Source organism: Dicentrarchus labrax, unplaced genomic scaffold (genome assembly GCF_905237075.1).
Source record: "Dicentrarchus labrax unplaced genomic scaffold, dlabrax2021, whole genome shotgun sequence".
Lineage (NCBI taxonomy): Eukaryota > Metazoa > Chordata > Actinopteri > Moronidae > Dicentrarchus > Dicentrarchus labrax.
This window is the reverse complement of record NW_026136705.1, coordinates 14,110,555-14,131,752: the sequence shown is the minus strand read 5'-3', so window position 1 is coordinate 14,131,752 and position 21,198 is coordinate 14,110,555. Positions and strand designations below refer to the sequence as shown.

The window sequence follows — 21,198 nt, the reverse complement described above, 5'->3', positions numbered from 1 at the left end:
TACCCTATATATTTCACTGCAAAGGGATAATCAATATTTAAGCCTATGTAATGTTTATGAGAGTTACATAAGACTAAAATTATCCTTTCAAAACAAGGGCACTTAAAATATGGAAATCAGAGGTGACTATTAATACATGTTGGTATGATTATGATGAATCATGGTTTAATATTCAAATGAATGCAGGTAGAAAGAGCAGACCCCAGCTTTATCAGTATTTCAGCAAGATCCCTATGAATTCAGTTAATAATTTATAATAGTTATTATAAATTATTATCTTGAGCTCTTGAGCTGAATATTGAAACAAATATAGGAGACATATTCAGACAAAATATCAATATGCAAAATAAGCCATTGGCACTATAACCTCATGCAATCCATAGGTCTTTTTCTGAAACCTTAAAAATGATTTGTATGTCTCTTTGGGTGAAGCAAGTGGAGGAAGTCACCTTGTATGTGGCCACAGGGCTTCAACCTTCTGGACAGCAGCTGTCCAGGGAGCTGGAGGTCATGAGCAAAGGAATGACAGCATGATACCAATTCGTCTGTCAAGTGTCTGACATAATAGACCTAACAAGTTAGACTTCCACATTTCACACCTTCATACTGCTACCCATAACTGTGATTTAATTTTGTTCACAAAGATAATTATGCCAGACTGGATGTTGAAAGGTTGCCAGCAAAACCTGGCATTAATATATAAGACTGTACATGTGCACACTGCAGTAGATAGATAGATAGATAGATAGATAGATAGATAGATAGATAGATAGATAGATAGATAGATAGATAGATAGATAGATAGTATATTCCTGTTTATCAAAACAACAAAGAAACACATGAATCTTAAATAAGAACAAACTGCCTTTCACTGATCATCCACATGAAAAAACAAAGACAACATATTTGTGGTAGCTATTTCATGTTCAACAATGTTTAATAAGAAATCCAATACTTACACATTTAAGAATGTAATTTCAATAAGGCTCCTCGGGACAGCTAATCATTATCATAAAGGTGCTCAGTAGGTGAGATATTGGCGCTGGGGTGACTGCGCCCTCTTGTGACCTTACAAAGACACAGCATGCTTCAATCACTCCCTGCTACTCTTCTGATTGTACACTATACTAATACTAGACTATTATAACAACTGGTATATTATTCAGACCGTGTCTATTCGTGTTAAAGCCTACAGTCGCGTTGCTCTACCACACGGGGATACACCCTTTTATCACTATGTGTTTTCTCCACCAGTAGAGGGCAGCATCACAATATGTCTGACTTGGCGAATAGTGTCAACTTTATGTGTGTAGAAGAAGAGTAGCCCTGGGTGGCTAGCTGGCAGTGGTTCAGATATGTCAGAGAACTGACAGCAGTAGTTAGTGAGTTATCCAAAACAAAGTGCCAGGAAGCTTAACGGGGTGATTGTAGGGCACGAAACCTCGCCAGGTGGACTGTGTAGAGGGTTGGCTAACCGGCAAAACGTTAACGGATCCCGGACCTTTAATATCTGACCACCGCTGGTTAGCTCGCATTAGCTGGCTAGCTGGGGAGCTCCCGAAGAAGTAACGTCGGGGTTTGTTTCATACAGTCATCATGTCTGCGGCCGGAGACTTCGGAAACCCTTTAAGAAAATTTAAATTGGTCTTCCTCGGGGAGCAGAGTGGTAAGTGTGAGCCTGGTGGGGTGTGTAGTGTGAAATCTGCTCTGTTGGAGATGAAGCTAACACCAGAGTTTGGGTCTGGTGATTAATGTTAACCTGATAGCTAGCTAACGTTAGCTGCGTAACGTTAAACTTGGCACAGTGATGTCATTGCGACACCGTAACTTGTTACTAACTCCTTGTCCACGCTGGCTTCGTGGAAATGCAATCGTTTTCCTTCCTGATAGGTCAGGTCCTGTCTGTGGAAGCTGGTGTGATCAGCTAACCTGCGTCTGTGGTGGCTAATAGAAAGTTACAAGTGTCAATTATGTGGTGAGACAGGGTACTGCCTGTGTAATAATACTAGTTGTATGCCTTAGTATTACAAGTAGAGGGCTGGTTGGTTGCAGGTGATGAGCTGTATTTGCTACTGTATTCATAAGCATGCTACAAATTCAGATCTACACAATATTACAGTGGTTACACGGTGAGATCAGTTTTTCTACCCCGCGGCTACTGCAGAGAGGTGGTGCATCCCAATCCCTAATCCTGCCCAGTGGCATTCCTGCACTGTTCCTACTCATTCTCCCCTTTTTCCAGAGTGAACACAAGGTGCACTTGTACTGGTTGAGAAAGGGGGGGGAGTTGTCGTGTACAGAAGCATACTTAACAATCATGTATGTGATTTGGAAGCTAAAGGTGTTGCACTATTTCTGCAGCTTTGTGTCTAACATGGCAACACAAAGCAGAGCCGAGCTGTGTTTGTGGCATTTTTGTATGTATGATCAGTGTGTATGGCCAGGCGACGGGGAATGAAACGTTACATGAGCGATTAAACTGTAATGTGGGCTCGTCATGTCTGACAATGCGGATCTGCTGATAACTTAAACTATTACATAAAAGCTTAACTAAACTTTGGTTTATGTATTTATTCCTTCACGCGAGTAGAATATTTGTGTCACCGGTTGAGCCTGATGTTTTGTTTTGTTGTTTGTTTTTTGATGGCTAGGTTCAAGAAAAGTTGTTCTACAAATGTATTACTAACAGCGTGGTTGTTTATGAGAGGAAAAAAGATGGTATCATATTGTTATTGGTATCAGCAGATACTCAAAGTTGAGGCATCGGTATCAGACATGAAATGCTTGTATTGAGCCATCCCTATCTGACTATGCTTTATATGCTTAATAAAACTTGAAATGTCTCTCTCTAATTATTTGTTTATAGGCATTGTGTCCTGTAATGTGATACTTCAACCCCCATCAGGATAGGACAGACTTTGTGTTTGTCAGACGGCCTGTGATCAGCTGTGGTTCCTTCTAAAACTGTAAACAGCCGTGTTGGCTTTGGCCCTCTCATCACTTGATCCACAGTGTAACTGATAATGTAACTCGAGCTCAGCAAAACAGTCCGAGGCTGTGGAGACCTGTCCGGGTGCTTAAAGAAACCGTGACACTCTCTGATGCGCTAAAAGTGATGTTCAACCCATAAATAGCCAGGTTGAAATGCATTTTATGAATTATTTTACAGCTGCCATGTTTAGAGAATGTGGAAGAGTTTGGTAAATGACATTATCTTTTCAGCATAGATACAGAGTGTCAAAAATCCTCAAAGTTGGTCCCTTCAGGGCTGAAAAAGCAAGGCAATAAAGGGGAAATAAATGGGGAACCAAGGTCACAATATCAGTATGTATTGGCAAAAGACATTTAATCCATAGCAGTAAGAAAATTGTTCAATGTTTTTCACTTAAATGCAATAAATGTAAACTGCCATGAAAGGACATAACAAATACGTCGTAAACCTTGATAATGGTATGAATCAATCACAATATCCGCTTCCACACTTTGAAGTACGCACCATGTTGTCAATCACGACCTACATCTGCTACAGCTCAACAACAATCTATGGGCTGTCTACACCTGAGAGCTACTCAGCAACAACACCATTTGACAAAATCATTACTATACTTACTATTTAAGAAATATTATTTAAAGTAAGGAGGTTACATTTGGAATAACCTTTTTTCACCTGGTTTTACTAAAAACAGGTCATTAAAAGTATCAGTAATTATCAATATCTACTAAAATGAAACATTTTATTGTGATACATTTTGCAGCTATATCGCCCATCCCTCGAGGAACCCAACCCTACTTGCCTCTCAACATTCCTCAACCCTTCAACTTCTTTTCAGTTACTATTTTTCTTAATTCTGCACCACGCCTTTTAATGGACAATAACTTTCAGAGGGCAGCGTTAGTTGCGTGACAGGCTTTAGACCATTTCAACATTTCATTATGATATGACACATTCCCTCCTCACACTCTGTCATGTATTATCAGTTAGTGGTTGTATGTCAATCAAAAAATGGATGTAGATATAGATACAGAATGGATACATGAATCAATTATTATCATTAGTGGCAGCCCTACTCGTGATGGCTACAGATATTTTGGTAATTCTGAAGAACTGAAGTGAAAGTGTGATCATGGCCCTTACAGTATTTATTGTTTGTGTGTGTTTTTTAGTGGGAAAGACTTCGCTGATCACCAGGTTCATGTACGACAGCTTCGACAACACTTACCAAGTGAGACAAACACCTCAACCTGATTTTATTACCATTGACGATTCATATTATTCTCAAATCAAACGCTAATGGTTTGAAGACGGTCATGCATATTTAACTACTTGTTACCCATTTCCAGGCCACAATAGGAATAGATTTCCTGTCGAAAACCATGTACCTTGAAGACCGAACAGTAAGTTTGTTTGTTTATTTCTTTTTTTATATTTGTGTCCTTGATTGGTTGTTCTCATCTTTGTCCTGATTGGAGAAATCCTCTTAGTGACTGTAATGTTTTGGTGGAGGTAATATCAACTCGGATGCTGAGTTCACGGCATAATTTTGTGATGTTTTCAAGAATTCTGATATTTTCTATAAGCACACGCAGCATGTGTACTGCCCTCCAGATGTGAGCTGGATGCCGTTACCTCCTGGACCGTCCTCCCTTTCTTTGTTTCTACCCTCAACGCAAGTTTTCTTCCTCTCCTTCCTACCCCTCCATCTATTCTCTTCATTCCTGTTTTGAAATTAAACACCTTACTTGATCAGGAGAGGAGGGTTGATGGCAAGTGAAGGGTGATTATTTATTTCTTCCCTCCCAGGCCCAGACAGTTCGCTCTCTCTGGTGGTCATTCACTACCTGCATGCACTACACTCTATCTGTCCTCGCTCCCTCCTTTCCCATTTGTCCAATTTATTTAGTTTTCTTTCAATTTTGCTTTTTGTCACCATAACTTACTTCATTTCTGACCTCGGTTTCTTTTCTTGTTTTATTTTCATCACTTCTTTTGTTTTTGTTTTTTTCTCTTTTATTTCTCCTCCCATCCCTTCCCCTTCCTGTCCCACAGATCAGGTTGCAGTTGTGGGACACGGCGGGGCAAGAACGGTTTCGTAGCCTTATCCCGAGTTACATCAGAGACTCTGCTGCTGCTGTCGTAGTGTATGACATCACAAGTAGGTGGATTAACTGTGCACTTGGATGTTTTACAAACACGTCACATTTGCCTCGTCCGCTGCTGTGTGTACTTTAATGTTCGGAAATGTTTACTGCAGTAATTGTGATGCAAATGCACATTTCTTTCATTTACAAAATCAGACTTGGGTAAGAAGATGTGTACAACTTGTATTTGTACTTCCTTAATGTCTTCCTGTCACAGCCGAGGCTAGTCATCTACTGAATACTGATGCCCCACTTCATGTTTCCCCCTCGTCTCTCTTTCAGACGTCAACTCCTTCCAGCAAACCACAAAATGGATTGATGATGTGAGGACGGAGAGAGGAAGTGATGTCATTATTATGTTGGTGGGAAACAAGACAGACCTTGCAGACAAAAGGTAATCTGTTCCTCCCTCCTACTGCCTCTGTGTAAGTGGGCTCCCTCCCTCGAGAGCATACTAATGAAGTCATTGATTGGAGCTGCTGGCCTGTCGATACTGAGTTCCTCAGTCCTTTCTGAGGCAGCATTAGATCAGAGTTACGTCCACCCTTTGTGGGTGCAAAGCTGTGATTGACTTTTTTTCATACTCTATCACCTCTTTCTCTTTGTCTCAGCCCACATTATTTCAAGATATTGATTATTTAATCTTTACCAGATTAAGCTCCTAAATAAATTGATAGTTGTCAGCTGTGGTGTTTGATAATACTAAATCTGAAAGTGTCTACTGTGTGATCCACTTTATCTACCTGTTTTAATGAAGTAAGTTGTGTAATATCTTTCGCTGTGCATCTCTTAACCCCCTTATCTACCACAGGCAAGTATCTATTGAAGAGGGTGAGCGGAAAGCCAAAGAACTAAATGTAATGTTTATTGAGACTAGTGCGAAAGCGGGCTACAACGTAAAGCAGGTAAGAATGTGTGTGAGTCGTGCTCTGTGGTCCTGCTGTAGATGCTGCTGCCTGGGCTCAACCTCCAAAAAGGTCTCCAAATTTACCACCTTATCCAGCCACTGCATCTAAGAGTCATTGCTCATTTTCGGTTCCAAAATCTAAAGATTTCCGTCCCTGTTGAGCTCAGCTAACACATTGAACAGCCTGAAGGCCTACGGGACGACTTTTGGTCTCGAGCAAAGGTGGCAGTTGCAGCAGGCAGCGGCACGGCTTGTTAATCCACTTCAACATAATCACAGTCTGTATTTTTTTTTCCTCTTGTCTTCTTGTTGATGTCTGTGGCGATATGTGCGTGTCCCCGTGGATGTGTGTGTGTGTGTGTGTTGTGCGTGGTGGCTCATCGCAGACAGATAACCACAGAGGAGGGAGAACAGAGAGCGAAAGAGATGAATGTTCTGTTTATTGAAACAAGTGCAAAGACAGGCTACAATGTCAAACAGGTAGAGCGTGTGCACCTTTTGTGTGTGTTCATTGTGCTCATGCTCTCTTCTGATTGGCTTCTGTTTCACACACGCATGCATGCATGCATAAAGGTGTGCTTTAAATACCATCTTCCTCTGGTCCAAAGTGAGGCGTTTGGAGATGTTTTTCAAGCTCTCTTCCACCTGATAGAAGTAATTATCAGTATAGTCCAACCTTTGATCATACAGACCTAGAGGTGGCTCAGGGTTTGCAAACCAATACTCCACTATTAGCACAGTAGCAGTATTTCTGTTGCTATAAAATCTGCATGCATATTAAGTTTAATTCTATGTTATTCTGTTTAGTTGGGTTGGGTATCTTAAGCATCATCATACATTCAACACAGTTCCTTTTTTAAAATTCATTTGAATCCATCAATCACTTAAAATGTTCCAAGCTCTAGCAATGGAAGGTCTGAGTAAGGCACAATGACGCCCTCTTTTCCAGCAACTCCTGCAGTGCAGTAGTATGGTTGTGCAGTAGCTCAAACACATGCTGCTAAATTCAAATCAAATTTGGAAAAGCTCTGGTGGAAGTCTTCCTCTGTGCGAGCTTCAAGTGAACCTGCTAAATCGTGTTATGGGAATATACACAGCCTCCTATCTTGATTTCATCTTGTGTTTTTGAGTGTATGTCCCTATCTGACAGAATACATCTGGTTCTCTCTCTCCCTTCAGCTTTTCCGTCGCGTGGCAGCCGCCCTCCCTGGCATGGATAACACACAGGACAAGAGTAGAGAGGACAGTATCCTTTGTGTACAAGTCAGCGTCTGTGTCTGACATGACAGAAGAGAGTCAGGATGCCCCCTCGCTCTCTTTAATGGATAGTCACTGTTAGAAGGAGCATCTAGTGCAGCACTGTGACAGTTAGCTATTGTTGTATAACCCAAATGTCCTTAAGATTCATTTTACCAGTGAGAGCACATATTGTGCTTCAACTCACTGATTCAGATTTACTGGGTATAATCTTAAAGAAATACAATTTGTTTTTATTATTATTACCACTTCTATGCTGCAGTCAGCTTGGTTACAGTGGATGAATGGCTAAAACATAAGCCACCTCTCACTCGTAGTGTGTTTGGTTAGTATGTATTTGATACTCAAAATACATACTTTTATACGAGATGATAAGATATTCTTCAGTCCACAGTCTGTTGGTACTCTGAAATGGATGACATTTAGGGCTGGGCATTGATCAAATGATCATTTAGCTCTCTTTAGTCATGACCCACAACAGAAAAAAAGGATTTTCTACATGTGTACAAAACTTGAACATTTTATCTCTAACATGCTTTGCGTGAAAAGCAGTTGTGTTTAACCACTCGTACATTTTGCAGTTTCATTTTCCCCATTTTCTGATGTTCCTTAACTCCTAAACCCTTCAGTGATTGATATTAAGCTGGAGAAGCCACCAGAGGTACCGGTCAGTGACGGAGGCTGTTCCTGCTAATGCCCGCTTATGTCATTGCTAAATATTTCCCTTACTGGCTTTTTCTCAAACCCAGTTGTTTTTTTTTTCTGTACCCTTCACTGCACCGCCTCTGTTCCCCAGCCTGAAAGAGAACACTACATCTGTTTTCCTCGCCATTGTGGAAACCTGCTTCCTCATCTGGACGCTCTGAAAGTCATAAATCACTTAAATGGAATATTTGCACTTTAACACACGTACGTTGAAACTGTCATTTCAAAAAGAAAGAGATGATAGCAGAAGAGTTACAAGTCACAGCTAGTTTGTGTCTAAAGATGAGTTTTTGTACCAAACTGAAAGAAAGAAAATGTGTGTTTAAGACATCAAAGTATGTGTTTAAAAGTGAGAATATTCTTTAAAAAGTTTAATATCGCTTTAAGCTTAATAAGCACAATGTGGATGTTTTTTGCATTTGTCGGTTAATTAATAATTTGTGCTGTTGCAATCGATTGGCAAGAATTCATTCATGAATTGTGTTATCAAACTTTTCTGTTATTTAAATCTGTCTGGGATTAATATGTGGAAATAGTTGCAATGTTGTGTCGAAGTAAATCAGCTGGGGACATCTCAGTGTTGACACACACATTGTATACACCCACGACGCAGCTGAAGTTGGAAGTGGCAGCCATGAGCTCATTTTAAACTGCTTGTGTGCTTTGTGGTTCCAGTTCTCCCCAACATGTACCAGCACGATATGACGAGTCAGTACACAGTCACACACCACCGTACGGTCTCAGACCAGCACAAACACATGACACCTACCACAAGAGCAGCACTCCACCATCCACATTACCGTCCTTACTCTCTTCCCACACTTGTCCCTTGAGTTTGGTTATTTTTACCATTGCTTCCATTTTCTATTTTTATTTGGATAGATCTTTAATTTTACTTCTAAAGACTACAGCTATCATAGATTAAAACTGTTTCTTTGATGATTGTGTTCGAGGAGGATTTTCTCATATATTAAGAGTCATAATCATGAAACCCAACATAAACATTAGAGATGGAGATATATGCCTTTCGGAGTTTAATTGTAGAGGGCTTCCTTGGCTTTGGGTTTATCTAGTTAAGTTTGGGATGTTTTATGAACGTGTGTTTTCTTTTTGCTTGTTTTTATTTTTTTTGGCATTGATCTTTTGTTAGTGATTCTACATGTGTATTTAATCCACAATGACTTGTAATATTTATTTCTATTGGATTCATGTTTTTTTTTTTATGGCTGTTAATATCTTCACTTTTGGTATGTGTCCTGAACCGCTAATAAAATATGCATTCATCTGGACCACCTTTAACAGAATCAGTCTGTCTGCTGTTCCCGGTACCACCTCTAAATGGCAATTTGATCATACTGAATACCGTGCAATTTTTGTGTGAACTTAAGGAGGAGAGTCTGGTTTGTAAAGCATAGTAGTCCTTAACTTTTCTGTCTGGAATGGTTTTAAATGAAAGAATAAAGATACACTTGTCACCGCTGCTGGAGTTCGTCAGTGTCTCTTTGACAGCTGATTTACATTCAGGGATTTGTGTGGTATTTTTGAATCTCTAAATTATAAATCAAAGTTAAAATGATTGCAGAGATGTTGATCTGTTTCGGCAAAAGTATGAACCACAGAAACAGAACAACACCCAACGGTACCGGAAAGGTGTCATGGAGCAGAGAGTTGCTCAGTCATGTGGACTGAATCACTGACAGTAATCAGCCTGGTTATCTGTCCTGCAGGTGTTATGGACTGATGGACTAATAGGCTTATTACACTGCAGAGATTCTGACAGCATTCATAATAACAGGGTTTGAGCTTGCACACCTAAAAAAAAAAACTGCATTCCAGCCATTATTCATCCCTGAATGTCTGTTGTGACTCAAGTTATCATGGTTATGTTATTTTATTAAGGGACATATTAAGACACCACCTGCAGCAAGGCTGGATTGCAATTTGCAAAGTGGGCAACTGTACTAGGGCCCCTTAAATCGAGATTAACTGTGAGTCAATTAGTTTAACACAATTTGACCTATTTCAAATGTATTAGCAACAATGTCAACTAAATTGAGTCCTGTGTCATACTTATATTGTGGCCCTGTCTTCTGGAGGGCCAAAATATTAGTTGTTACTAGGCTGTAATTGTTTTAGTTTGTATTCAGCTCAGATGGTGTATATTTCTAAATAAAATGTAATTGTGCTTAATCAAATGACCTTAAATGGCCAGTGACAGGTATAATGGCATGATGTGTGTGTGCCCAACAACATGTTAATCCAGCCATGATCATTGGTATTAAATTGTATTTGTATTGCACCTTTCATACAGATATCAACAGTAAAATGCACATGCGCAAAGGAGCAGTGCAGCCCATGAACAGTAATAAATATTTAACGTACACCCTGAAATAAGACATCATTTTACCACACTGTCAGTGTTTGTTACAGTGTGACCTCCCGTCCACGATTGGTTCAGCCCATTGTTGCAAGTCTCGCGAGAGCCTCCCAAGCAGCTGTTACCGTGGAAACCACGATAAAAAAACAACCGCTTCTTTTGAGTTTTAATTTTTGCCAAAGCTTTGCTACTTTAACAACCGCGTTTAAGGCGGAAACACTGAGTAATTTGAAACATTTAAATCCATAATGGGTAGCGACTACTACGAGACGCTGGAAATAAACAGAAATGCAACATACGCAGATATCAAACAGTCGTAAGTTTTTGATAAAATACCAACCGTGGAGTTACTGGAGTGGACGTTAAACAGAGGTTTTATTATATCAGATGTGTTTAATTATTGTCACTTTTATTTAGATATCGACGTCTTGCATTGAAGTTTCATCCGAGCTGCAACAAGGAAAGCGGCAGCGGCGAGAGATTCGGTCAGCTGGGAGAAGCCTACGAGGTCCTGAGTGACCGTAAGTGGGTCAGAGAGGCTGGGTCGGTAGTTACTGCGACCCCTCCTCAGCCGGGGATACAACTGTTACCTAACCTTATATCTTACTGTCAGTCAGTCAGTTGTCCTAGAGGCGCATGCGCTAATCTCTGTAAACTGATTTTAGTACCATATTGTGGAGAATTGACTGTATATATAAGTTTGTGACATGAGACATTTAGGTCATTGCAGTAATAGTCCATGAGCCAGGGCCCCAAATTTGGGCCATCGGTACCATCTGGGGGGACAAAGTCTCATAGTTATTTTTGGCAAGGTATTCACCCCTAGTACTAGAAAAATCACGATAGCAGTGCAGGGGTGGTAGCGAAATCACTTTTTTTAGCTCATGAAGTTACTAACCCCCTAAGATAAATTCAGTTTTTGTAATCTGGTGTAACGTTATATCTGGTTTAGGCTCATGGTAGGGATATTGTCAATATTCTATAATATGGTCCTTGGTATCGTTGGAAAGGGGACCTTTTAGGCTTTCATTTAAGCCCAGTACTGAATCTGTCTGACAAACACAGAGGTCACATGACTTCTTTAAACCAGAAATAACACACATTTTCTCACAATTTCCGCCTAAACTGTATGCTTTCTTTTATCCCTGGGGCATGAAGGAACGTCAGGGACACAAAACTCAACAACTTCAATACTCAAGGCACTCTGATGATTCAGAAAATGTATAATATACCCATACTATTTATTTGTGAGAGCCTTAAATTACACTTGTGCAGCCAGCACAAGTCTTCAAAATAGAATAGAGCGAATAGAATGTGCAAATAGGATGGAGCCCTATTAGTTATAAAAGTCAATAAAGAAACAGGTTGTAAAGTCAATATATTTAATCAAAGACTGGTTTGTATGTTGATATCCATTATTTTATTATCTAATCATCATCATTCTCCATGTCGTCCTCGTCTTAATCTGAACTTTCTACACAGGTCGCCTGGTTTTCACACTTTGTCAGTTTACACATGTCTGTGCACCTGAGGCCATTTGCAAGACACATACATCGAGTGAACATTTCTTTGTGCAGTTGCAGGCGAGTAGATCCAGGAGAGCTTCAGGTGCTGGCCGGCCTTCCATCCAGTGCAGCACCAACTGTTCACCTTCCTCCTCTGTCTCCATCTTCCATCCTCTGCCAACAGGGCTTGGTACTTGTGGGTCCGTTTCTAAACATCTTCTCCAAATACCAGCCTGATAGTTAGCTCGCAGTGTGTGTTGCCTCCAGTGTTGGGCAAGTTACTTTTAAAAAGTAATTAGTTACTAGTTACTTCTTCCAAAAAGTAACTAAATTGGTTACTCAGTTACAAATTATAAAAGTAACTAGTTACTTCAGAAAGTAACTATTGCGTTACTTTCAAGTACATTTTTAAATGCTCAAACGTGACCCCACCTCCACCCCTCTTTAACGGAACTTAAAATACATGTGCATGTTCAATTATTTATGATAAATCTGAATATTATAATGAAATGGACACTTAATACATTATTAACAGAAACAATGTACACAAATCTAAACTATTTTAATGTTGCTGTGGGACAAAGTTAGACTAGCCTCTAATCAAATGCCATGTATGTAGATATTATGTTTCTATAGTGGATCGATACAAATAACACAATAGATGTTTTGGAACTTTTGATATTTATTGCCCCTCAACAGGCCACAACTGGGCAAAATTCAATTATGCTTGTTAAGCACTATACCAAAAATAAATAACACATATATACCGTCTTTGTAGTACAAATAAAACAAAAAAAAAACTTCAGACAATTGGCAGATATACTGTACTTCAAGTATTTTCTTCCTCGAAAAAGTAGAACAGTGTAACAATATGAGGTGCTTTCAATCTAACATAATAATAATAATAGCATAATGTGCATTTCAAGATTACATCCGTTCCTTTAATTTCTTGGAGGGAAAAGTAATGGCTATACTTCCATTTAGAGAAGGCTACTTTTGGATTATTTGGGCTCGCCATACCTGTCTCTCGTTGACTGACTCGCTTGTGTTGTTCGTTGTGTGTCCGACGGAGCACAAGTGCCAAGCCCTGTTGGCAGAGGATGGAAGATGGAGACAGAGGAGGAAGGTGAACAGTTGGTGCTGCACTGGATGGAAGGCCGGCCAGCACCTGAAGCCCTCCTGGATCTAGTCGCCTGCAACTGCACAAAGAAATGTTCACTCGATGTATGTGTCTTGCAAATGGCCTCAGGTGCACAGACGTGTAAACAGACAAAGTGTGAAAACCAGGCGACCTGTGTAGAAAGTTCAGATTAAGACGAGGACGACATGGAGAATGATGATGATTAGATAATAAAATAATGGATATCAACATACAAACCAGTCTTTGATTAAATATATTGACTTTACAACCTGTTTCTTTATTGACTTTTACAACTAGTAGGGCTCCATCCTATTTGTCCATTCTATTCGCTCTATTCTATTTTGAAGACTTGTGCTGGCTGCACAAGTGTAATTTAAGGCTCTCACAAATAAATAGTATGGGTATATTATACATTTTCTGAATCATCAGAGTGCCTTGAGTATTGAAGTTGTTGAGTTTTGTGTCCCTGATGTTCCTTCATGACCGAGGGATAAAAGAAAGCATACAGTTTAGGCGGAAATTGTGAGAAAATGTGTGTTATTTCTGGTTTTGACCTCTGTATTTGTCAGACAGATTCAGTACTGGGCTTAAATGAAAGCCTAAAAGGTCCCCTTTCCAACGATACCAAGCACCATATTATAGAATATTGACAATATCCCTACCATGAGCCTAAACCAGATATACACCAGATTGCAAAAACGGAATTTATCTTAGGGGGTTAGTAACTTCAAAAAAGTGATTTCGCTACCACCCCTGCACTGCTATCGTGATTTTTCTGGTACTAGGGGTGAATACCTTGCCAAAAAACAATGATAGCATTTGTCCCCCCGATGATACCGATCAACCCCCCGGCTCATGGACTATAAGAAAAAGTGATATTTTAAGTTAAATGTAAACACAGAACTAATATAGTATAAAGAAAAAGTTGTGAGAAGAATTAAATAGTTCTTATATTTTATTTTCATCTCTAATGTAAATGGGGCAAAAACATATCTGCTCTTATATAGCAAGATGAATGAATTATTAAGCAATGCTAAACAAGACCAAATGTGAATGATTAAAGCTAATGTACAGTGTGCATGTACTTTTTCTAATAAAAAGCTACCGGTCATACACGTTTTATTCCAAATCATCATCTAACAATCTATAAAATGATCCACCTTTTAACAAAATGCCAATATTTTGAGTATTTTGATGGTATTTACTGCATGGAGACTGGAAGTCTGTGTCTCTAACAATATTTATGTTCTGTGTGACAGCTCGAAAAAAGGCAACCTATGACAAGTTTGGTGACGAGGGTCTGAAAGGTGGTATCCCACCTGAGTTTGGCAACAGTGGGGCTTGGTCATCAAAATATGTCTACCATGGGAACCCAGAAAAAACATTTAAACAGTTTTTTGGAGGCGACAACCCATTTGCAGGTGAGAAAAAAGAGAACATAGTGTGCTGACTCAAATTTCTTGTTAACTACATTAACTACATTTACATTTTTTTGCTAGACTTCTATACAAACGATGCACCACTTCAGTTCGGTGGCCTGGAACCAGGAGTGGTGAAGACCCAAGACTCTCATATAGAGAGAGACCTTCACTTGTCCCTGGATGATCTCTTCCACGGATGCACAAAAAAGATAAAGATATCTCGCAGGGTAAGAGCTACTGTATGTGAGAGAACTGTATATTTTCTCATCCCATTGCTTTGGAGTGGTCGAGTCATTCATACATGCATTAGATTAGACAGAGACCACCTCCTCGAGTCTCAAAGGACTTAGATCATACTAATCAATCACACACTAACAAGGTCCAAATAAACACACTGAATGAAATACGTTTTTCCTAATGTTTTTAACAGGTTATGAATGAGGATGGATACACTTCCAGTATCAAAGATAAGATCCTGACTATAGATGTGAAGCCTGGATGGAAAGAAGGCACAAGAATAATTTTCCCCAAAGAGGGAGACCAGGTAAAAGAACTGCACAACACCATTATCTATTATAATTCAATTTAAGACATCTGTAATAGTTACTAATAACTCACTCAGCCTGAAGTCTGTTTTGTGATAAGAGAGAGAGCTCATATGCTTTTAAAACTCTTTTGTCCTACTCTGATTTCAATTTGGTATTTCAAAAGTCTTGTCAAAGATCAAAATCAGTATAACGTCATCTAGTTTGAAGAAGAAATGTAGGCCGCTGGTGCCAGTGAAAAGTAATAATTGTAAAACGAATTTATGCTTAGGGATGGGAATTGAAAATCAGTCCTTAATTGACCGATCCATCAGAAAAGTATACCTCCAAACTAATCAGTTCCTTTTATGGATGCTGGCATGTTTTCGTGATAGTTGAACATTGCAAAACATTGGCTTAAATCTCAGGAATCTCACATGCATGCCTTTTTTATACTCTGTTTCTACACTGTGTTCAGTATCAGAGATAATACATTTGCTTTGATGCTGAATACCTGTGTGGGCCTACTTTGTTACACACAGAAAATGGATCAGGAGTCAATAAGGGAATCGATAAAGAATCGAACTGATAAGCAGTGTTGATAATGGCATTGGTATAAATAAAATCTTCTCAATTCCCATCCCTTATATATGCTGTAATACTGTAAAGGGGAGTTGACCTGTTATTCTATTGACCAGTTTCTGCCTGTGAGAAGTGTCAGAAAAAGAGCTGATAGTACAGGATTTGTAATGGTTTCTGCAGTTTGGCTGAGGTTAGCATGTGTTGTTTTTTGGATGAGGTTAGGTTAGTTACAAGAAAAGGCTGTGGTCTCAGTTTTACACTCTTCCTTTATTCCCTTGCTTTATGCAACATTTCTCACAAGAACGTGTGTGAGTTTTGGATTGTGGCGCTGTCCCTGGTGCTGATTTACCCAACTCTCTGCTGCCCCATAGAGCTGTTTTCTCTGATAATGGTACTTCATTATATACAACCCTGGCTTTTATAGGGCTGTAAGTTTTAGAGGAAAGTCTAGCAATTTACAATTTTGGACGATAAACACAACATTAGCCAGAAAGAGCTCGGCAGATTCCCAGGTTAACAAAACATATTACTAAAGTTCAGAAACTGTTCTTTTTGTTTGTTTATGTTTTATTTTGGTGGGTTTTTGTGCACAGTCACAATTATTTAAAAAAAATATATGAACATTGTAATAGTGCAACTTTGCTAATGTATGTTGGATTATCTTAAGCATAATGAATAGGCAGAATATTAACATTTGTAGGCATCTCTGTTAGAGAAAGGTAAATGCTTGGGATAAAACGGGATGAATCATAAATTAGCTTAATAATGAATGTATTCTTCTGTATTAGATTTTGTAATTCTGCTCCTTCAAAAACATTGTGTTTGAAATAATATTGATGGAGCATGATCAGTTTTGAATCTGGTAAATATTTTAGAAAGTCACGATTTAATATGAATGAAAAAGAGTAAAGAATATTTTATATTGCACTTATTTTATATTTTATATAATATAAGTGCATTCAATAATTCAGTTATGAAGGGTGACACTTTCCACTGGATCTGCTGCATTGTCACCAGCAGGGGGCCTCAGCACATCTCTTTGAAGGTACTCACACATGCACGTGAGGTGATTTGGTCAATTTTGGTCCAAATAAAGTATGTGCAGAAAGCTAATCTTTAACAAAATATGCATAGTAACAACAACATATTACTAAGTCATGTTTTAGGTAAAGAGCCCAGCTACAGGGTAATCATCTGGTTGTGTCTCACTTTTACCTTTAGGGACCAAACAGCATTCCTGCAGATATTGTGTTCATAGTGCGACAGAAGAGTCATCCTCTGTTCGTAAGGCAACACAATGACCTGATCTACAAGGCCCAGATCTCCCTGGAGATGGTAAATCATGTTAATTAGAGCCAGAATAATGGATTTAACCATCGGTCATACTTAATAGATGACTCTTGTAGTAGAATAAACACTTAAACTTTCCCACAGGCCTTGACTGGGTTCTCTGTGGATGTGGAGACACTAGACGGCAGGCTACTCAGTATTCCCATCAATGACATTGTGCAGTAAGTGCTTTCCTATATTGAGGCCAAAGTGGAATATGAAATAACATAATACTAATAATATAATACTGTATTTTGTAATCCTATTAATTCGACATTAATGTCAGATATTCCAAAGGCTGATTAAATGATTCAGACATTAAGATGAGAACAGGAAGAGACGAACATTAGAAATCCAAGCCCTTTATATAAATGGTACACTTAAACAGGTACATTTCTAGATGGATTTGTGTTGGGCTACATCTGCATTCATTCTCCTGTCTCTGATTTGTTTGTCATAACACATTAGCCCGGCATACAAAAAAGTGGTGACTGGAGAGGGAATGCCGCTGTCCCAGGATCCTTCCCAGAGAGGAAACCTCATCATTACTTTTGACATCCAGTTTCCTGAGAAGCTCTCCGCTGAGAGGAAGCAGCTGATCAAACAAGCTCTGTCTTTTAAATATTGATTACAACTTCATACACGTGTTGCTATCGCATGACTAATGATGACTGGGGTTACATTTCTGTAATGAGAGAGGGAGTATTGACACAATTTGTATGACTTTGCTTTGAGTTGAAATGTACACTAGGGGGCAACAGAAAGTAAAGAAGCTTTGTAAACAACACCACTGTGCTCCAGCATCAGCCTTCTGACAGACACCGATGATTACAATATAGCTGTGCGGTTGTGATTCGCTGCCATCATGGCCCGTTTCAGCTGCTCGTATGTTACAAACATCACCACGTTCCAGGAGCCCAGGCGTAAGAAAGATGGCATGAACCTTAAGAGCAGAAAACAGAAAAACAACATGATTGATTGCAATCGCTCCATATTAATAGCTGTTTTGTACATTTAGTTTACAGCCATTTGTCTCAACCCCCTGCTCCATACAAGTTTGATTTATGTCCTCATTATTCCTTTCAGTATTGTCCATGGAGTCAATGCTTTACCCCTTATAAAAGGCAAGTGGTCCCTCTTTGGTCATCATGGCAGCAGCACAATTGAGGACACTGCTGTACTGGCCAAGAGCAGCGTTCATATATCTTGTCTTGACCACGTCAACTGGAGACGCAATCACTGTTGTGCATAACCCTGCACCAAAGGCTGATACAAAGTGGCAGGGCAGATTATCTGTGGAGTAAAGGCTGACAGTTACTGCTCCAAAGAGAAAAACACTGAGGCACATACTTTATATATATATATATGTGTACATGTACATGTGAACTCTAATGTATTGTGTGTGTGTGTGTGTGTGTGTGTGTGTGTGTGTGTGTGTGTGTGTGTGTGTGTGTGTGTGTGTGTGTGTGTGTGTCTATATATATGATGCCTCTGCGTCACATGTACTGCATCCATTGTTTTACCTGTCAGGGGAGTGGACCTAAGAAGTGTATCCTTGATGAAATCATATGTCACCAGTTCAGTGCAGTTAACAATTGCATTCCGTGCAATGTTCGGAGCTGTACCTGCACGATAGAATAATACAAAAGTACAACAAAAGATTTATCATAAGAAATAAAAGATATGCTTCAGTAGCTAAGTAATCCCCTTAAGCTCAAGCTACCTTTCCACAGACCACGAATGCCTTCCTCCTTAGCAATGGTCTTGTAAGCATCAATGGTGCCACAGTAGCGTCTGGCATGCCCAAGAGACCTTGCCTGTGCCTGGAAACGAACTTTCACCACATCTGTAGGCTGAGCCAAAGCAACCGCCATAGCACCAGTGGTGCATCCTGCAAGCAGCCGACTGCCGATTCCAGCGTCTGAACCAGAGAGAATGGGGATGTCAGGACTGATTGGTGCAGGACTCCCAGATAAACAATTTAAATATATTTATAAGTACTCACGATCAGAGCCTTTATTGTAGAACTGTTTTACAGTGTCGTAAAGACCGATTCGGACAGAGGCGAAGCTCATCTGCCTCTGTAGTCCTGCCACCAGTCCACTGTAAAGACTCCTGGGCCCCTCCGTACGCACCATGGTGGTGATGGTCCCAAACACTCCACGATACTTCACTGCAGATGCTTTCCCTGTAGCTGCTGAAGCTCTGGTCTCTCCTTGGATCTGTGCAGGATAAAAGGGAATGAAGGATAGGAAAGGATGGAGCACTTCAGGGTAGTTTCTACAGGTTTAGGCACTAACTAATGCATAAAAGCTTTATGGACAGTGTTTATCAAATCTATATTTTACAGCGTATTCACAGAATTTGATGCGTTGCTGGGTAAGTTCACTTAAATATTCACAAAAATCTTGTTTACCTGTAACCGCACTTTGGCTGTGTCCAGGGGAAAGGTGAGCAGGTCAGCGATGCAGGCTGCAGTTCCTGCTCCTACAAACTTCACAGCTGCTGATGGAGGCACATCTGCAGGTCCAAATCCAACCATTTTCAAGAATTATTTTGGTCAATATAAGGATCGATGAGTGGCTTATTAGTGTGGACGGGACAAGGAGCGCCTCCAAAACCTGAAAACAGATAGACAACAAAACACATTTCATTCAAAAATTTATGTTTTTTAACTTGCCTCCTGCTGTTGGGTGAATTATTTAACACCTCCACTCAGCAACAAAGACATCCTAAAGTCTAAAAGGTTTTAGTGATGCTAAATTAAAGACAGTTGTTCAAAACATTCTGTGCAGACAGGGAAAGGCTGTGCTCATAAAAATACCTTATAAATATCTCTATATATGTGTGTGTGTATATATATATATATATATATATATATATATATATATATATATATATAAACAGCATAAACACAGTTTCTTTAATTTTATGCATAATCTTTTTGTGTTTTTTGTTATGAATTCTTACCTTTATTGGAGCAGTTTAGGAGATAAACATTAGAGATCAGGATTCTCTAAAGGCGTCTCTCTGGCTGAATTTTGTCCCAACTATAAACTGGTTTCCTAGTTTTTCCATAGAAGATTTTTCAGAAGTGTTGAGCCTTAAAATCATACTCCAAATCCTGGAAAAGACATGAATAAAATCATAAACATTAGCAATGGAACAGGATCAACAATAATACAAATACGCCAAGAAAGAAGATTTTGGTTGTACCGTGATTTGATTGGTGGAAGTTAAGATGCCTGGTTGCCTGGTGAAGTGCCTCTCCAAGTGACAATGCCCGAATGAATCAGTGAATGGACAGAATGCAGTGTTGTAGGGAAGAGAGCCGCCTGTTTAAATACTGCCTTAACGTTGTTACATCATGGCATGTGTTGCTGGTGGGGCCCCACCCCCACCACTACATCTATATGGGCTGCCTACTGGTCGAATGGACAGCCTATAAACCTGTCTGTGTGACAAACAGCCTGTGGTTGTGTCTGTCTGATTGGTATTTTCATGAATTTTGTATTATGTTTTCTCTCTGTCTTCTTGACTTCATAATCAGGCTTCCTTTCTATTGTGTTCTCAGACAACAACAACACAAAAAAACATTTTAAAAAATAACTTATGATTGATTAAACAATCTTGGTATATTCAGAGTTGACTAAAATGTGAAAATAAAATGCAAAATTCGTTTTTCTAACTTGCCAAATCTGTTTAGAGGTCTGCACATACAGTAGCATTATAGTACAAAGAGACTTGAGGAGGAAATGCTGAGTCATGCTGAAAATACAAGAACACTTAGTACATCGCCCACTGAATTAGATCCGTATGTTCAGACCTTTAAGATCTCACCACGGCTTTTTGTTAAAACGTGTTCCATGAGCCAGTCCTGCAATGATTAATGAGGCACTAGATTGAGAGATACTGTCAATGATTTATGTACATCTCAAAACACAAATATATAATTATTTATATACAATATATATTTTGTTAAAAGATTTTTTTAATAAAAATGTACCATTGAAAATAAATTGACAAAAAGTATTGCATATCTGAACAGTGTTGTATATATATATATATGTTTCCTTGATTGGGCTCTGTGGAACAATGCAGTACAGTATTTAATTAATACAGTATACAGTAGCTGTAGTACTATATGTGTAGAAAAGGTAGATTTTATTGTCCTTGAAGTGGAAATCTGCTTCCACAGTGTGTCTCTAGAACATAAACACATTTACATACAACAACAAAGAGCATTATTACATTTGTATAGAATACATAGTGTGTTATTGTGACTAGCGAGCTATGGAATTTAGCACCTCT

At 39.2% G+C, this 21,198-nt stretch overlaps 3 protein-coding genes across 4 annotated transcripts; 2 read left to right on the top strand and 1 right to left on the bottom strand.

Annotated features, from left to right (window-relative positions):
• The first annotated feature begins 1,306 nt into the window (after nt 1-1,306).
• rab6a (RAB6A, member RAS oncogene family) lies at nt 1,307-9,488 on the top strand. 2 transcript variants are annotated; one of them, XM_051401398.1, is made up of 8 exons: nt 1,307-1,666; nt 4,165-4,223; nt 4,342-4,395; nt 5,048-5,153; nt 5,422-5,533; nt 6,433-6,526; nt 7,226-7,292; nt 7,933-9,488. In XM_051401398.1, exons 1-8 carry the CDS (start codon nt 1,597-1,599, stop codon nt 7,995-7,997), a joined length of 627 nt encoding a protein of 208 aa, XP_051257358.1. In that variant the 5' UTR covers nt 1,307-1,596; the 3' UTR covers nt 7,998-9,488. The 2 variants fall into 2 exon arrangements, with proteins under 2 accessions (XP_051257358.1, XP_051257357.1); XM_051401397.1 differs by lacking the exon at nt 6,433-6,526 and adding an exon at nt 5,951-6,044.
• Nucleotides 9,489-10,510: 1,022 nt separating this feature from the next.
• Nucleotides 10,511-17,672, top strand: dnajb13 (DnaJ heat shock protein family (Hsp40) member B13). The gene is made up of 8 exons (XM_051401932.1): nt 10,511-10,701; nt 10,803-10,906; nt 14,291-14,452; nt 14,531-14,679; nt 14,883-14,996; nt 16,780-16,893; nt 16,993-17,069; nt 17,356-17,672. Exons 1-8 carry the CDS (start codon nt 10,634-10,636, stop codon nt 17,513-17,515), a joined length of 948 nt encoding a protein of 315 aa, XP_051257892.1. The 5' UTR covers nt 10,511-10,633; the 3' UTR covers nt 17,516-17,672.
• On the bottom strand, nt 17,234-20,269 carry LOC127364419 (mitochondrial uncoupling protein 2-like). The gene is made up of 8 exons (XM_051401934.1): nt 20,104-20,269; nt 19,858-20,011; nt 19,304-19,508; nt 18,893-19,109; nt 18,611-18,808; nt 18,411-18,512; nt 18,000-18,180; nt 17,234-17,830 (listed from the first exon to the last, which is right to left on the bottom strand). Exons 3-8 carry the CDS (start codon nt 19,427-19,429, stop codon nt 17,716-17,718), a joined length of 939 nt encoding a protein of 312 aa, XP_051257894.1. The 5' UTR covers nt 19,430-19,508; nt 19,858-20,011; nt 20,104-20,269; the 3' UTR covers nt 17,234-17,715.
• Between the last annotated feature and the right edge of the window lie 929 nt (nt 20,270-21,198).

What these genes read in the sequence shown, in the direction of transcription:
- rab6a (XM_051401398.1), top strand. Translation starts at nt 1,597, where the DNA reads ATGTCTGCGGCCGGAGACTTCGGAAACCCTTTAAGAAAATTTAAATTG. An exon ending in CGTAGTGTATGACATCACAA is followed by an intron (nt 5,154 to 5,421) that starts GTAGGTGGATTA and finishes TCTCTCTTTCAG; the next exon opens with ACGTCAACTCCTTCCAGCAA. An exon ending in CAGGCTACAATGTCAAACAG is followed by an intron (nt 6,527 to 7,225) that starts GTAGAGCGTGTG and finishes CTCTCCCTTCAG; the next exon opens with CTTTTCCGTCGCGTGGCAGC.
- dnajb13 (XM_051401932.1), top strand. Translation starts at nt 10,634, where the DNA reads ATGGGTAGCGACTACTACGAGACGCTGGAAATAAACAGAAATGCAACA. An exon ending in AGATAAAGATATCTCGCAGG is followed by an intron (nt 14,680 to 14,882) that starts GTAAGAGCTACT and finishes TGTTTTTAACAG; the next exon opens with GTTATGAATGAGGATGGATA. An exon ending in CCCATCAATGACATTGTGCA is followed by an intron (nt 17,070 to 17,355) that starts GTAAGTGCTTTC and finishes ATAACACATTAG; the next exon opens with CCCGGCATACAAAAAAGTGG.
- LOC127364419 (XM_051401934.1), bottom strand. Translation starts at nt 19,429, where the DNA reads ATGGTTGGATTTGGACCTGCAGATGTGCCTCCATCAGCAGCTGTGAAG. An exon ending in CTACAATAAAGGCTCTGATC is followed by an intron (nt 18,809 to 18,892) that starts GTGAGTACTTAT and finishes TCTCTGGTTCAG; the next exon opens with ACGCTGGAATCGGCAGTCGG. An exon ending in CATTCGTGGTCTGTGGAAAG is followed by an intron (nt 18,513 to 18,610) that starts GTAGCTTGAGCT and finishes TCTATCGTGCAG; the next exon opens with GTACAGCTCCGAACATTGCA.